This window comes from Phascolarctos cinereus, unplaced genomic scaffold (assembly GCF_003287225.1).
Source record: "Phascolarctos cinereus isolate Bilbo 61053 unplaced genomic scaffold, phaCin_HiC Scaffold_4;HRSCAF=312, whole genome shotgun sequence".
NCBI classification, from domain to species: domain Eukaryota; kingdom Metazoa; phylum Chordata; class Mammalia; order Diprotodontia; family Phascolarctidae; genus Phascolarctos; species Phascolarctos cinereus.
Window position 1 is genome coordinate 223,204,086 of NW_027555847.1, and position 17,797 is coordinate 223,221,882.

Sequence of the window (17,797 nt, forward strand, 5' to 3'; positions counted from 1 at the left end):
TATAGAAATAATGTGTTTGATTGCCCCTGCCATAGCAATTCACCTTCAACTACAATTTTACCAATTACTTTCTATTGAGCCTTTTTCAAAAATGTTTCTCCTAAACTCACCTGGTTTGTTCTCCCTCATAAATAAGTCATTTTAGTTACTTTTATATTATAGTGTCATTTACGGCATTTTTTTTTCTACTTCTGTCTAACAGGTACAAATTAACTCAATGCTGGGAAATTTTTTCTAACATTTTTCTCTTAAACCTTCTTCATTTGTCGCTATGTTTTTGTATATCATTCTTTCTATGAGTATTTCTCCCAGTCTTTTATCTTCTCTCATATTTTTTTTGGCAGAATGCCTAGCTGAAGTAGATTCATTACATAGCAAATTACAATTGACATGTATATAGTATTTTAAGATTTACAAAGTGCTTTCCCAACAACAACTCCATGAGAGAAGTAGAGCAAGTATTATTCTCTTCCCAATTTAGAGATGAGGAAACCAAGGATCAGAGAGGGTAAGTGACTTTCTTATCACCACAGAGCCAGGAAGCTTCAGAGTTGTGAATCATAGCCAAGTCTCCTGGTTCAAAATCAGAACTCTTTCTATGCTACATGTATACATCTTAATATAGGCTAACACTTCATTTTTCTGGCATTTTTGAGGAATAAGTTGTTTCATATTGCTGAACCTTCCCCATTACATGCCAAAATTATTATGTTAGTTATTTTGAACATGGGTATTAATATGCTAAAATTTAGTACCTAACACTTGCTTTCTGAACTTCTAAAATAAAATATATTGAATGCAGTTTTAACCTCTTCTTGATGGCTTGAGACCATCATTTTTTCCTCCATTTATTTCTTTTGTTCTGATCTTTACCTCCCTTTTAAAAGAAACATCTGGTCTCTACAATTAATTTTGCTTACATTATTTTGATGCTCATCAGCTTCAGAGACTCCCCCATTCCTTCCCTTTTGTCTGTTATCTCAAATTACTTGAATTACCTTAAATTGTTGCTTTGCCTTTTGCCTTTTAAATTTGATTTTAAAATTCTTCCTCCACTTTGAACCTTACTTCCCCCTATCCAGGTAATTATGTGGTTCAAAATCTTACCTCTCTTCTTCCCAAGCTCTTAGCATAAGAAACATTCTCCTATGGTGCCCTTTTCTAAGGAGTTTTTCTTTAGTTAACCCTCCATAATTATGTCTCCTTATCTATTCTGAATATTCTCCCATTCATATCGATATATAGATAAACAAATAAATAAATAAGTAGATAGTGGATGCACAAATGAGGGGTTTCCTCTGACCTTCCCCTTACCCCCAACCATCTTGAACAACTTTCCATTTTGTTATACCCTCCCCTTAAATATAGTGATTTGCTTCTAGGGGAGTTAGGCCATGGAACATTAATTTAATTTTTATTCTTTCATTTCTGAATTATTAAGATTCCTTTAACTTTTTTTGTTTCTTGAATCTTTTTTGTCAGTTGTTGATTTCTTTCTGTTTTTTCTTATACTCATCATCCAATTTCTTTTTTTTTTTAAGCAATATCCTGGAAACATGAAAAAAATTAATTCACTGAATAATCCTATCTGATTATTATGATTAGTAAATTTTCTTGTGTTTCTTATATTTGGAGTTCTTAAGAGGCAATATATAGTGATTGGGTTGGAATCCACCTCAGGTCCTTACTAATTGTATGGCTCTGGGTAATTCACTTAACCTTTCTGGAGCTATTTCTAAATTTGTAAAAATTAGGGGATTGGAATCCTGGATACCTAAGACCTTTATAATACTTTTTTCATAGATGAATAGGCTCAAAATTGTGGGCTGTTGTTTTAGAGTTACATCATGAGTTCCTTACTTTTTTGTAATATACTGAAATAGAAGATACTATTCCATTCTTTTTGCAGATTACTCATACCTGAAGAATGGCCTTGGATTTTTAAAACTGTTATTTCACAACTGAAAACCTTGCCCCAAATACGTTGTTTGACATTGACATTCTAAAATTTAACAGCTACATGCCTTGGAGTTTCAAGCATGGGTTTTTTCTCTGGCAGTGATCTGTAGATTCAATCAATAAGAACTTTATTGTTTGTGTTCAAAAGGTCAGGTACTTCTTATACTTTTGTCTTCACAGTGATATTCATTTTAAAAATGTCTTTTTTTTCTGTGAGACTGGTGATCTTTAAGTTATCCCTGGGTATAGTTTTCAAAGTCATGTACTTCAGCATGTATAAGATCTGTTTTCATTTAAATATGCTCTTCTTTGTTTCTGTTCTACCAAATTTTTGTCTAGTTCTAAGTTTTGAGTTCCAATTGTATCATTCTCTTTTTCATAACTTCTAATATTTTGGAGAACTTTTCCATTGTGAATTTGAAGTTGTCTACTTTCTTGTTTGTCTTCATTTATTCATATTTGAGAGCTCTGATTTCTAACCTAATTTCTATTGTATTGTCTTGCTTAAAAGTATATTTCTTCTTAGAACCAATCTGGTGTCTCTCATTGCTGTGCCATGACTTCTTGGGAGTTCTCAGAATTTTACTTTTCACAGAAGGTACTTGGTTTATTTTCCTTCATATTGGCAGTTGTGTTGTTTCTGTTACATTGTGGCAGAACAGAATCAATGTTTTCTTCTTCTTCTTCTTCTTCTTCTTCTTCTTTCTTCTTCTTCTTCTTCGTAGAAATGAGTTGCAGACTGAGTCACTGCAGTGGGAAAACTCAGGATCCTGAAATACAAATCTGGGGGATCAATTGGGTTGACTCTATCCTGAACAGGATATATTGGAGGGGGGTGGAGCTTTAAGTATTTAATTTTACCAATATTATTTCATGAGATTTCTACCTTATATGGTGCACCTATCATATTATCTTATGTATTCAGATTTAATTACTCCGTATTTGGCACATATTTCCTTCTTTTGAGTCTGTCTGGTTGGAGAGATGTAAGGAATACACTTATTCCATCATCTCAGTAACCATGTGACCAAGATTATCACTACAAACATCATTTTAGTGGGTAATAATAGGAAACTTTGTAATAAAATAATCAAACTAGTTTCCATGTGTTATTTGTTCAATTAATTGATAAACATTTATCAACTGTCAAGCAAATGTCAATAGATTGGCAAGCAAGTGTCTTTTCTGTATTATGGACCTTTTGGCAGTTTGGGGAAGCCTGTGGACCCCTTCTCAAAGGAATGTTTTAAAATGGACAAAATAAAATACATAAAATTACACAAGAACCCAATTACATTGACATACAGTTATCACAATGTATATTTTAAAAATTATAGATTTCAGATTAAGAGCTTCTGGCCTAGGCTTATTTGCCTCTACAATAAGTGTCCACAGACTGCTGTGCTTTTCTGAGTACATCTATCAGTTTTCAATAAATTTCCTTCTCTTTCCTGCTTGTCAGACTATCAACAGCCACACTTGACACTCTGCCTGCCTGTGGTAGGATCACTGTGCCACAATTTAGCTTGTTGCTACCATTCTCCTGTTGGTAAAGAAACCAAATTAATCATAGAATCTCAGAGTTGAAAAGTAGTTTAAGGACTATCTAATTCATCCAGCAGCTGAGCAGGATTGCAGTCTCCAGCCTTTGAGGACCCTTCCAAGGTAGCCCATTCTACTTTTACTAGAGCTCTAACTAATAATATTTTTTCTTACATGAAGCTGAAATCTACCTTTTCATAACTTCCACCCATTGCTCCCAGTTATTTACTATCTGCTGAGGCTAAGCAGAATTTTGAATTCTTCCATATGATAGCATTTCAGGTACTTGAAGACAACTATTGTATCCCTCCCATTACCTCTTATCTAGTTAAATACCCAGAGTTTCTCTAATTGATCTTCCTGTGACATAATCTAAAGCACCCCCCCAATCCTGATCATCCCTCTCCATAATGTCTTTCCTAAAATGTAGTATCCAGATCTGAACATAGTATTCCAAATGTGATGTGAACATATTTAGGGAGGGGGGGTTATGTGGGGGCCTTAGTGTCACACTATTGATTAATCATTAATCTTAGGCTACCAAAATCTTTAAATCATTTCCCAGTAACTCTTGCCTATCCCCTTCTATCTCATACTTGCAAAATTAATTTATTTGAACCTAAAGACTCTTCCTTTATCTATTAAACTTTCATCTTATAGATTTGGCCCATTTTTCTGGCCCATCCAGGTCTTCTTGGTTCCTTAATCTGTGGTCAAATATATTGACTTTTTCTCCTAATTTAATGTCATCTTCAAATCTTATATCATCTTTTCCTTCTCAGATCATTAATAAAAATCACGACATAGTCAACTCTACTCTAGAAACTGTGGCATTAATATCAGCTCATTAATAACTAATCACTTTTGGGGTCTGGGCATTCAAACAGTTCTGAATCAATTAAAATTTACCCATACTCCTCTATTTTGTCTGAAAGTACACCAAGAGAAATATTTATCAAATATTTTTCTTAAATCTAGAGAATGGCATCTATAATATTCCTGTGATCTTACAGTCTAGTAACCCTGTTAAAAAAGAAACAAGCTCAGTTTAGCATGATCCTGTCCCAGACTTCAGGTACTTTCAGGGTTTGGGGAATCTCCTGCCCAGAGGCTCACCACAGATGCCAGGTGTTTAATAATTACAAGAAAAAAAGATTTATAGAGTTTGGAGTCATAACAGCCATGTGTACTCCCACCTGGGCCCCTGCATGTTCATCTCTGGGGTACAAAGCGTGACTCCACAACCCAAAAGGGAATGTCTTTAATCTTTCTGATCAAAGGCCAGGAATGAGTGATTTACTTCCTCCTTTGGTGTTAATACCTATAATAGTTTCACTAGAGGAAAAAGTGTCCACAGTGATATTGTCAACTAGTTCAGCTTACTTGTTGCAGTGGTAATTCCTCAGTTTCCTAGATCAGTAGGAAGGATAGGCTTCTTCCCCACTTTTAGTCAAGCAGGGACATACATAATTCAATAATCCTATCATTATTAAATGATAGATATACATATATTAAGATAAATTATAATATGAAACCAATTCTATAGAGGAACTTTAACAAAATACGTACTAGATTTTTTTTATCAGTGATAGATACAGTAGAATACAAAACTGATTAGAGAAAATTATATATGTAAGAAGATATGGAAATCAATCATTGGTACAAAATAGGATGCAGGAGAAAAAATACGTATGGTATTCTAAGCAAAGCTTAACTGATCACTTCTTGACAAGCATTGGCACCATTCATGACTTAAGTACATGATTTTGCCCCACTGAGACAGAATATATTCTTCTCTGAGCATATAATTTACAGATTATGTTCTGAATTAAGTCATTTGCCTTTATCCAGTCCTGCACAACCCTTCCTATTCTCCACAATTTCAATTTCAATCACCTTGATTGAGTAAATATTTATTAAGCATCTCCTATGTTCAAAGCTCTATGCTTGAAACTGAGGATACAAAGTTAAAAACAAAGCAGCTCTTGCCCTCACAGAGCCTATATTCTACTGTATACAACATGTACCACCATATGTAAAGACAAGGTAATGAGAATGGAGAAAGCCTAATAATTGGGGGTCGGGGGGAGACCAGAGCATTAATGGAAGGCTTCACGTAAGAGGTTATACCTTAGCTGAGCCTTGAAGTTTTCTGACGGGGAAAGTGAGAAGAGAGTGTATTCTAAGAGTGGAAAATGGCTTCTATGACTTCTGGAGTTGGGAGATGGTATGTGGGAGTTCAAGCAGCAGGCAGTAGTCCAGGCTGGCTTAGATATAGAGTAGGTGAAAGGGAGTAATGTGCAATGAGTTGAAAGTGTTGATAGGAACCATATTGTGGAGGGTCTTAAATGTCAGACAATGAAGTTTTTATTTTATATCATGGGATTCTTCTTATCTTTTCTCTGAACTGCTTGAAATTATCTCTCTTAAAATCTAGGATTTGTGTCAGACAATGCTCTGCCTTCTTCTTTATCATGTATTCTAAAATAGAATAGCCACTTTCCTCCCAAGGATCCCATCATTACTAATTCAGCAACCATTTCCTCCTTATTGATCCATATTGTGTCCACAGTAGCACTTCTCTGTCACTTCCTCCACCTTTTGAAGAACAGCCAATTTGTGTAAGGTTCTTTCCATTGAGCAAAGCCCTTGATCTCTTAAACATATATTCCTGATAATCAAACTTTTCAGATAAATGATCTCTGGATGGATAGACATTATTACGTAGACTACAAATTATTTTTTAAGTCAGCAATCCCGTCGATGAAATTGGACAGTTCTAATCCAAACTGTGCTTTTTTTTAGTCTGAAAAAAAAGAATTATCTGAAATCATATTGAGCCTCATGTGTAAGAAGTTGATGTTTTTTGGCTTAGATGATTGTTAGATACCTGTTATAGAATCAGAATTAGACCTGGAATAACTCACTCAATGAATAACTATTTGAGTAAAAAGATCACTGTACTATTTACAGTGGATTTCATATTTCATATTCCTATGGATTTCATATTTCAGAGTCCAACCCTACCTATCAATAAGTCAACAAACATTTAAGTGCCTTCTTTGTAGCAAACCTATCTCTTACTGTTCCCTCACAACCCAAAGAACCTCCATTTGAGTCAGCCTCACTACTCCTCCCAAAAAGTACTTATTATGTCCCCCTAGAGATGACATTTTTAAGGTAAGAATTATTTATCTAAACATCTCTGCCAAAACCATAATTATAACAAAATGATAAGTATCATTATTATAGCTAACATTTATATGATGATTTTAGATTTGCAAAGCACTTTACAAATATTATCTCATTCTCACAGCAACCTTATTGCTATTGTTACAGAAAATCAGCATACTTTTTACCTTCTGATACAGGTAAAGGAACCAATTTTAAGGTATTCTGGTACAGAGTTATGGTCTATATTGCTACTGTGGTCTTTAGTGCTTGAACAGTGGTTCTAGTTTTCTTCAGTCATTCTCATAGGCAGATGGGAGAAGATTAAAAATATGTTTATGGAACAGGGTATGGTTAACACCTTCCCCATGGGAAGGGCTTATTTTGGGTTTTGAGATGTGGATACGAGGCCAACCTTGGTGTCCTGTGAACGGCTGCAAATTCAGGCACTCATTCAGCTTACCACTAACCAGGGAGTATGAAAATGTGAGAGTCCTTTCCATTCTATCCCAGTCTTTAATATTATGTCTTCAATAATTTACAATTTTACTATTATTGCCAATAATGATGATAACAATAATACATTTGCTAGAACTTTAGACTTTATAGAAAGCTGTTCTATAATGGTGCTAAAACTCATGCTTAGAATTCACTTTCATTTAACCAAATCTTACTCCTCCTTCAAAGTCTAGCTCAATCCTATCTCCTTCACAAGATCCTACACGACTATTTTATCCCCCATCTCCAAACTCTTTTAGCACCCATAGTCAGCCTTAGATAATATACTACCTTGGATTATTACTTACTCACATTTGTACATCTTGTCATCTAGTTTGGACCATAAATACCTGGTGGGCAGAGATCATGCCTCAAACTTTTTTTGTGTAGGTGGAAGATAAAGGTATTTCAGGGTACTATTTATAAGACTTGGTTCCAGAAAGAGCCCTAGACAGCTTACCTATAATTCTTCTCTCTTCCCACCTCTCCAAACCCCACCCCTCCTTAAAGATCTCCCTCAAATCCAACTTTTCTATCCCTTACAATATCCAACAGGGGAGATGTTAGATGTTAGTTCTTTTTTTTTTTACTAAGTTCATGCATATTTATCCATTCAGTCAAGAGATTGAACAGCTACTGTGTATAAGGTATAGTCCCTGATTGAATGAATGAATGAATGAATCAACAAATGTCATTGAACTCATTCAAGAAATATTTCTTGAGCATTTCCAGTTGTGAGGTACTAAGGCAATAAATAAACAAATTAAGACATGATGCTATATGTGTTAACTATGAAAACTTACATGAGAGAAGGAGTGTTAAAGATATTATCTTTTATATGATCAAAAATAAGATGATCCAGTCATCTAAAAGTGAGAAACAATTGATAGACAGCCTAAATAATGTATTGGCACCTCAGAGATATTAAATTAACAAAAGCATGTGTTGTGTAGATTCTATACAAAGGATTTGTGGGAAAATATGGACAAGAATCACACAAGATCAGAACACACAGAGAGTTTGCAGCAGGATCCTGGAAGGAGAGCTTATCATTTACAGAGCTTTCAAACTACCAGAGTAATGGGATAATCTCTCTCAAACTGCTTTTCTAACAAAACATTAATGCATTTCTTAATCCACATTGCTTCTACTCTTCCTTAGTGAGGACATTTTCTATTTGCCATTTCCCCCCCATTTTTAAAGACTTATTTAAATGATCAGGCTTCTGACTAATATGTATGATTATACATCTCTGTCCAAGGACTTAGGTCTCAAAATATTATTTATTTCTTCATGATGATAATGCTACACCATAAAGGAAACTGGGACTATATACTGTACTTGGTCAGCTGCTTCAGGAAGTGAAAACATCTCTTATGCAAGACGCTGTGACCCAGAACATTGATTAGCTGCTAGTTTCTTCAAATTGATGTTCTTGGTGTCAACAAGTTGCATAGCTCTTAAGCTAAGTTCTTATTCAATATATATTTATCAGGGATATATATTTTTTGTTCCTTTCTAATTTGGGTTCAGCTGTTACTACTTCAGTAATTTTAATTTTGTTATGTTGAAGATGAAACCGATTTATATTGGAAAATAATAGAAAATCCAATACAGGAAAAGCAGAATAAATATTTTTATCCTAGCATGTTCTTTACCTTAGGCTTAATCAGAAATCTAAGGGAGATTAGATTATTGAAGAGCTCAAATAGGAAGAAGAGTTCTTTTTCTTGTTTAAAAGCAATTCACGATTAAAGAAAAAAATAAGACTATAGCTCAAGCTTAATTTTTTTTATTATATTAAAGTCTCAGTCTATACTGGAATAATGCATAAGTAGTATACATGGGTTAAAGGGTGTTGTGTTTCTTAGGTAGCTCTAACCACATAGCAGCTTAATAAATTTAAAAGGGTAATGAGTACATTTTTAATTAAGGAATCAAGTGTAATTATGGCTTCTTGTTCTGACCTGTGTGGGTCAGCAGTAATTGATGCCTGGGAGAGAATCAAAGACTGGTTAGTAGATGGAATGGGTCAGACCCCGACAACCCTTTCTGCTCTCACTGCTGGGGAACATTTAGATAAGATGCAGCAGCCCAGAACAGCCATATAACAGAGTCTTGCTCCCACATTTATAAATGTAAAGGTTAAATACTAGGCTTAGACTGGTTGTGATTTTTGTCCTGGTTGTGATTTGGGGGCTCACAAGACCAGTGGCTAATGAAAAGGGTACAGTTGGTGTTTGCTACCCATTCCCTAGTAAATCCAAGGGAAAGTCTTTCCTAAGAGCAACATTTATTCTTAGAATTTATGCATTTTAATTGCATTTCAGTTTTATAGCATTTCTCATAGGTTTACTGTTTCAGCCAGCATTTTAACTGTATTTTCTACTTAAATCCTTTCCCCAAAATCTCCATTATCCAAGAGAAAAAAAAAATCATCCAATGATAGCATAACCTCTCATCTGTCAGTAAACCCAACAACTCTGTTACCTAAGAATAAATATGGTAATTTTGATGAGCAACTCTGTATGGTTAGTGTCATGTTTTCTGCTCACCTGAGTATGAAAAATTTGGCATTAAATCTTATCTTCCATGTTTTTTGCTGTGTGTGTATAGTTTACTGCTGTTGTGTTATTAGAATCTAGGTATAAAAAATATTGACTAGGTCATTAATTTAAAAAAATACTGTTGGAATATTGACTTTTTTCTACAATAAACAGCAGTAACATTAAATGTTTGGTTGCCTGTTTTAGGAACTTTAAATTGTGAATAATGCAATTTATGAAAAGGGGCATTACTTTTTAGATAAAGTATCGTACATTTATGGGCACCATTTATTTCAGTGTGTCATATTAGGTCTATCTAAGCTAAACTTGTAAATGAACAATTCATTGCTTCTGATGTGTTTGTGTGTTTGTGTTTCTTTTCTTCCATTTTTTAAGTGAACTGCCTCATTCACCTCAGAACCTCCTTGCTAGCCTGAATTCTTCCCACAGCCGCACTGTGATGCTCTCCTGGGTTCGGCCCTTTGATGGAAACAGTCCTGTGCTTTATTACATTGTGGAGCTGTCTGAGAACAGTAAGTAGAGGAGAAAATTGCCATCTTGGAAAATGATCAGAATTCTTTTTGAACTTTTAAAATCCTTAACCTTTACCATAGTCTGTAGACCCAGGAACAAGGGACAAGCTATTACTCTCCTTGAAGGTTCCTAAATTAAAAGATAGCTGTTGCCTAAGGAAAGGTAAAAAGAGATCACAGTACCTGTAAAAGGAAACAGAGGAAATGGTAACAGAAAGGGACAAAAATCAGAGAATGGACAGGGTTCAGACTTAGTAGGATTGCCATCGATTCAGTTCTGTTTTTCCTAAACAAAAACTCCTGGCATGGATAAAAACCATGAAAGGAAGAAGAAAAAATAAATAACACTATGACCCTCAGGCATGTCTGTGGATAATGAGAGCTATTGAGGAGTTTTCCTGTACATATTCTGCTCCCCTTAATGCCAGAAGAATTAGCAAGGAGACAAAGAGAGCATTGCTAAAGGTTGCAACTATTCATTAAAATAACCCTCTTTTGGAGGTGTGGGGGAATTTTTGTGGATTTTACTTATCTGTGCAATTCATGACTACAATTACCATGGTTAAATTGAGAACTGACTATAACCTATTTGGAGAGTTTAGCTGATGAATAGCTAGTTGATGGTACTAAATAATAATAATTATAATAATGATGATGATGATCTTCTAGGCTTCATTGAACTATTAAAAACAATAATAAGTAACAAAGTTCATGTATATATAGCTCTTTGAAGCTTACAAAGTACTTTCCTTACAACGACCATAATAGATAGGGAATGCATGTATAATGATCCCCATTTTACTGTGACGGCTGTGGATGGAACCCAGAGTGGTCAGGTGGCTTGCCTAACGTCAAACAGCTAATGAGCATAAAACTCAAGACTCAGAACCAGGCCATCAAACTCTAAGCCCAATACTCTTCACATTATACCTATATATTCCCACTATACAATGCTTGATCTGGATGTTTTCAGGGATATAACCCTTTAAACAAAAATTCAGTGGCACTCTTACAAATAAATACATTTTTTTTTACACAAATGCTTGCTAATAATGGAACCAAATTGTTGGTATTGAGTCGTTTCAGTTATATCCACCTCTTCATGACCCTATTTGGGATTTTCTTGGCAAAGATATTGAAGTGGTTTGCCATTTCCTTTTCCAGTTCATTTTACAGAAGAGGAAACTGAGGCAAACAGGGTTAAGTGACTTTCGCAGAGTCACACAGCTAGTAAGTGTTTGAAGTCAGTTTTGAACTCAGGAAGTGTCTTCCTGACTACAGGCCCAGCATGTTATCTACTGTGCCACCTAACTGTTCTAGAACCAAATTACATATACCTATTTAAAAATCTTAGATCTTAAAATCAGTATTATTCCAAATCTAATAATATTACAAACAACTTACTTATCAAGCTGTATATAATTGTTTGCTGCTAAGAAGTTTTTCATAATTGAAAATAATGTAGGATAGCATAGTTTACCTTATAAGTTACATCACAACAATTTTCATTTTCCTTTTCTCTTTTACTTATATGTCAGTTATTTGGTAAGGCTGGAAAGGTAAGTCGGAAGCATATTATTGAAGATCTTACATTATGGAATTTCTAATTTTTACTTTATCCTGTAGTCAATAAAGAGCCACTGAAGCTTGTTGAATACAGAAGTGTCATGATTAACAGCAATGTTTTAGGAAGATTAATTGGGCAGCTGTGTAAAGGATGACTTAGACAGAGAAACACTGTAATACCAGTTAAGCTGGGACAGAGGTGAGAAGAAATGAGGGCTTAAACCAGCCTCCACTGAATGAAGAGGGTAGATATGAGAGATATTGCCAGGGGAGAATTAGCAGGACTCACAAACTGATTGGATATCATGGGATGAAAGACAATGAAGAGCAAAAAATGAATTCCATTCTTGGAATTAAGAGAGGCATGGAACATATGCTATCTGTGATACTAGTTTTGTGACATGGGCAAACCACTTAATCTCTATGAACCTCAGGTTCCTTGTTTGTAAAAGGAGTTAGATTGGTGTGGCGGTCCACTGAGACAATGTGCGTGAAACATAAAATGCTATGTAAACTTTTAAATTTTATACAGTGTCATCTACCATCATATCATCATCATCATCATCATTGTCATCATCACTGTGTCTCAGAAGTTATATACGTGTTTGGAAGGATAAAAGAGAGAAATTAGGAGAAAGAAAGATTTAGGGGAATTGCAAATATCCTGTAATCATGTTTCTTCCTTTAAGATGCAGCTCAAGGCCCATCTTATGCACAACTTGATCCCCCAACTACTATTGTCCTCCCCTTAAAACAATAGTTTTTAATTTTTTTGTGCCGTGGATCCCTTCACTGTGTGGCAATATAGTGAAGCCTACGAACCTTTTCTCAGAATAAAGCTTCTAAATGCATAAAACAAAATTCGGAGGATTACAAGGAAACTAATCATATTGAAGTAGAATCATCAAAATATTAAAAGCAAGTTAATGGATCCCAGGTTAAAAATGACTACTATAAGACAACCTTGTATTTAACATTTTTATATACATATTTGAATTTATTAACTTTATATTTATGCTATCTATATTTTCTATGTGTACTTGTCTTCCCCCATTTAATTGTTAGTTCATTGCAAGTGGGAATTGTTTCAGCCTCTATATTTGTGTACTCTGCACCGAACATGGTATGTGGCACATGGAGGGGGAAGGGAAGAGAGAGGAATAAGCATTTATATAACACAGTGCCAGAAGCTGTGCCCAGAACTTTAAGAATAGTATCTCATTTGAACCTAAACAACAACCCTAAGTGGTAGGTGGTGTTATCCCCATTTTATAGTTGAGAAAACAAGCAAAAAGAGGTTAAGTGACCTGTCCATGTCACAAAGCTAATGTTGGGAGGTTAGATTTGAACTCAGGTCTTCCCAGTACCTAACCACTGCACCACCTAGATGCCTTAATGGACATATGAGAGCCTTAATAGAATTGATTAATTGATACTTGAATTTCTTCTGCATTTGGAATTTGAAACATGAACTAGTTTTTTTGTATGAATGTAAACTTTGTATTATTGTAAAAAAAGTCATGGTCAGGGGTCATCTTTATTAGCACTTTTGCTTACTTATCTTTTTTAACTTTTTTATTCTTGAAGTTTAGTGTTTTTGCAATATCAAAAGTGTGAATTTTAGTCCTATCTTCACTGAACTGAGGCCAAGATGGACTGGAATACATCTTATAGGGTGTGGAGCACAAAGAGAAAAGCCAGGAAAGATTAAAGAAGAAAGGGAAGGAGAGAAGAAATATTTATTAAGTGCCTATTCTGTGCCAGGCGCTGTGCTAAGCACTTTATAAATAACAGCTGATTTGATCCTTGCAACAACCCTGAGAAGCAGGTGCTATTATTATCCCCATTTTAGAGTTAAGGAAACTGAAGCAGGCAATGGTTAAGTGACTTGCCCACGGCCACAGAGCTAGCAAGTGTCTGAGGCTGGAACGTTGAGTAATCGAGTTTCTTTGAGAATAGAGTGCGTGCACAAAGAGGAGTTGAGAGAAAACAAGTTGGAAATATTGAAAAGGAAGAGTGACTTTTTCACTTAAAAAAGTTAGTAAGAAAGCAGGAAAGAAAAGTTCATCAAGTTATTCTATCTAGTTATTAAATATTTGTTGACTATCATTGACTAGTCAATTCACCCTGGATGTTAATTTTCCTTTCTTAAGAATAATAAATGGTAATGCGACATAGGAAGTATGAAAGATTCAGGGCAGGGGTAATTCAATTTAATTCAACTCAATTCGACAAGGATTGTTGGGTTTTTTTTCCCACTTAGTAGTACTTTATTTTTCCAATTACATGTAAAGATAGTTTTCAACATTCATCTTTGTAAGATTTTGAGTTCCAATTTCTCTCTCTCTCTCTCTCTCTCTCTCTCTCTCTCTCTCTCTCTCTCTCTCTCTCTCTCTTTCTCTCTCTTTTCCCTCACCACTCCCCAAGACAGCAAGCAATCTTATATAGGCTATACATGTACAATCATATTAAACATATTTCCATATTAGTCATGTTGTGAAAGAATAATGAAAACAAAAGGGAAAAACCATAAGAAAGACAAAACAAAACAAAAAAAAGAGCGAGAGAAAAATAGTGTGCTTCGATCTGCATTCAGACTCCATAGTTCTTTCTCTGGATGTGGATAGCATTTGCCATCATGAGTCTTTTGGAATTGTCTTAGATCATTATATTACTGGGAAGAGCTACGTCTATCAAAGTTGGTCATAGCACAATGTTGCTATTACTGTGTACAATTTTCTCCTATTTCTACTCACTTTACTCAGCATCAGTTCATACAAGTCTTTCCAGGTTTTTCTGAAATCTGTCTGCTCATCATTTCTTATAGCACAATGGTATTTTATTACATTCATATGCCACAATTTGTTCAGCCATTCCCCAGTTGATGGACATCCCTTCAATTTCCAATTCTTTGCCACTACGAAAAGAGCTGCTATAAATATTTTAAACAGGTTGGTCCTTTCCCCCTTTTTATGATCTCGTTGGGATACAGACCTAGTAGTGTGTACAGTTTTATAGCCCGTTTGGAATAGTTCCAAATTGTTTGCCAGAATGGTTGGATCAGTTCACAACTCCACCAACAATGTATCAGTGTTCTAATTTTCCCACATCTTCTTCAACATTTATCATTTTCCTTTTTTGTCATAGAGTTGTTTTAATTTGCATTTCTCTTATCAATAGTGTTTTAGGGCATTTTTTTCATATAACTATAGATAGCTCAAATTTCTTCATCTGAAAACTGTCTGTTCATATCCTTTGACTGTTTATCAATTGTGGAGTGACTTTCAACGAGCATTTTTAAAGAACGTGTTATATGTGCCAGGCACAGTATTGGCTGTGGAACTGAGACAAATGAAAATGGCCCTTTCCATAAAGGAGCTTACATTCTGTTGGTTTAAATGGCATGTATAAATGAATGAAAAAAGCATTTATTAAGTACTTTCTGTGTCAATAACTGTTTTAACCACGCAGGATACAAATACAGAAGACAGTACCTACAGTCAAAGACCTTGCATTCCCATGGGCAAATATATATATACACACACACACACACATATGCACATATATAAATTATATATATGCATATATATATATATATAAATTATATATTATGTATATGTATAAATTATATGTTACATATGCACATATATAAATTATATATTATATATGCATATGTATAAATTATATATTATATATGTAGACTTCTGGCTATGGTGCTGATGAAGATCAGTTAAGAGGCTACATAGTGGTTCAGGCATATCATGGTCTGAACGGGGATGGTGAAAGTCAAAAGGAACGGGTGTGAGAAACATGAGTTAAGAATGGGGACAAATGTGAGAAACATGAATGAAGAAATGACAGAAGTTGGTAAGTGATTGGGTTTAGGAAAAAAGATACTTTGAGACAATGTAGAAAGGGTCAATGTTTCCTAATGTGTAAAATGAAAGAGTTGGACTGACTGACCTCACAGGGCCCTTCCAAATCTGAAACACTGAAGCTCTGACTCCAAAGTAGTATGACAATCATAAAGGGAATGCTTTTTGGGGCAGATGATGGGTTTAATTTTAAACATGATGAGTTTGAGATGATGGCATGACATCCAAATGCAAGTGTCCTTTGAACTTGAGTGCTCTAAATAAAATCTATGCTTTATGTTTACTGGTTTTGTTTCCATATATCTACTATAAAGCTGTATCTGGCATGTTTCTTGAATCTTATTAGTGTTTGGTACAAGTTAAATCTGAAGAATCAGTGTAAATCTTTGTGGAAGAGCAGATATGAATTTTTCTTTAGCTACTAGAATCCTAGAGCCTTTCTCATATGTCCTGCCTAGGCCTTGAATTATGTTGATGTATGATTTGTCTTGTCGGAACAGTTAGCCTTACTTGACTTGGATTTGTAATACAAAGTCTATGTTGCTTCTCATGAAACATTTTCAATTAGTTCAACTTGTCTTTCCTTTTTTGGTGTAATACATGTCCTTTGAGTAGAGAATGTGCTGGGAGTCTTATGTATCTACTCCTTGAAATCATTTGCTTTGATTTAAAGAATGTTTTTGATTTTCACAGTATAATATGTTAAGCATCTTCATTCTTATTTGCTATTATATGCATAAAAGTTGACAAACTTTGTAGTGTTTTCCTTACCAAAGTGGCAAAGAGACTGTTCTTTATGCTTCAAGAAGTTTTAATAGCGTCTCAAACTGTATGTGTATGTATATATGTGTTATCAATAATTATGCTATAATTAGCATGAAATACTTTGTTTCATTCCATTTTTCTTTGGATTCTTGTAAATTGAATGTTACTTCCAATAATATGTGCTCCACTTTAGTTCCTTATTCAGAATCCAGAGTGAAAAAAATGCACAACAAAAGTATCTAAGTCCCAGTGTTTACCTTTTTTCTTTTGCTGCCTGGAAGATTGGAACTAATTCACCGTGTAACTATCTGATCCAACATATTCGGTGCACCTATTTCTTTTATCCTTTAACTTTTTGTGAGGTTTTTTTTTGCTTTCATATTATTTCTATGTTCCTTTGTACTGCTTTGTAATATGTTTTATCTTTATATGCTCCCTCAAATCATTTTGAGAAATAGGCAGGGTATAAACCACAAATGAAAATTATAGATAGAAAGAATGAATGAGTCAAAAATATCTGCTAAAGACAGATTATTGTATGTGTTTTACTTGTAAAGGGAAGAGATAGATGGAATATTTAAGGAATTATTCCCGTGTTATCTAATCAGACATAGCATAGAATAATAGGGTAACAAATATAGCCTGAACCCAGATATAAATTTCTGTCTTCAATTTTTTTCTTTATCCTATAGAATGATTCAACTGGCAGCCAGTGCTTGGCTAATATTATGAGATTGTGCAGATCTAGGTATACATCCTGAACTGACTTGTAATCACCTCATAGAATCCCTGAACAGAGTGACTTACCCTGGGACTTACACCCTCCAAGATTCACTTCTCCATCTCCCTATGGCTCAAATATCCTTTGGGTTCCCATTGCCCTTTAGGAGACAACTACATACTTCTGGCACCCTATGGTTGACTTAGATTTCTCTACATACCTTACAATTGTACAGTTGTTCAGGCTTCCCATAGTCTTCTTAAGATTCAGGAGGAACTTTCTCTTTCATTGTTTCCCTATAACCCAAGAGATCTTCATTTAAAAAAAAAAAACACTTATTTGTAATTAGTGCCTTCTGTGAATCCTTCCCACTACTCTAGGGTGATTTCACTAAGCCAAAGTTTCCCTAGGCTGGGGTTACATTACAGACCAAATGAAAACCTGAGCCTGTTCACAGGATAAATCGCCCAGGGGTGACATCCCCCTTCACATCTCAAGTAAGTTCGGGCATTTGTGGAATACCCCGAGGATCTGTGGATCTTTTCAGTGTACATGTTGCCATGGTAAAGAAATGAGATGAACCAATGATGGCTTTGCCTGCCTCAGATAGCTGCCAGTGGG

At 34.9% G+C, this 17,797-nt stretch overlaps 1 protein-coding gene across 1 annotated transcript in view; it reads left to right on the forward strand.

Moving 5' to 3' along the window:
* Positions 1 to 17,797, forward strand: part of SDK1 (sidekick cell adhesion molecule 1) — a 1,163,851-nt gene that overhangs the window by 840,284 nt on the left and 305,770 nt on the right. Inside the window, 1 exon segment of the mRNA XM_078152930.1 lies at positions 10,113 to 10,249. Coding sequence (XP_078009056.1) covers positions 10,113 to 10,249 — 137 coding nt within the window.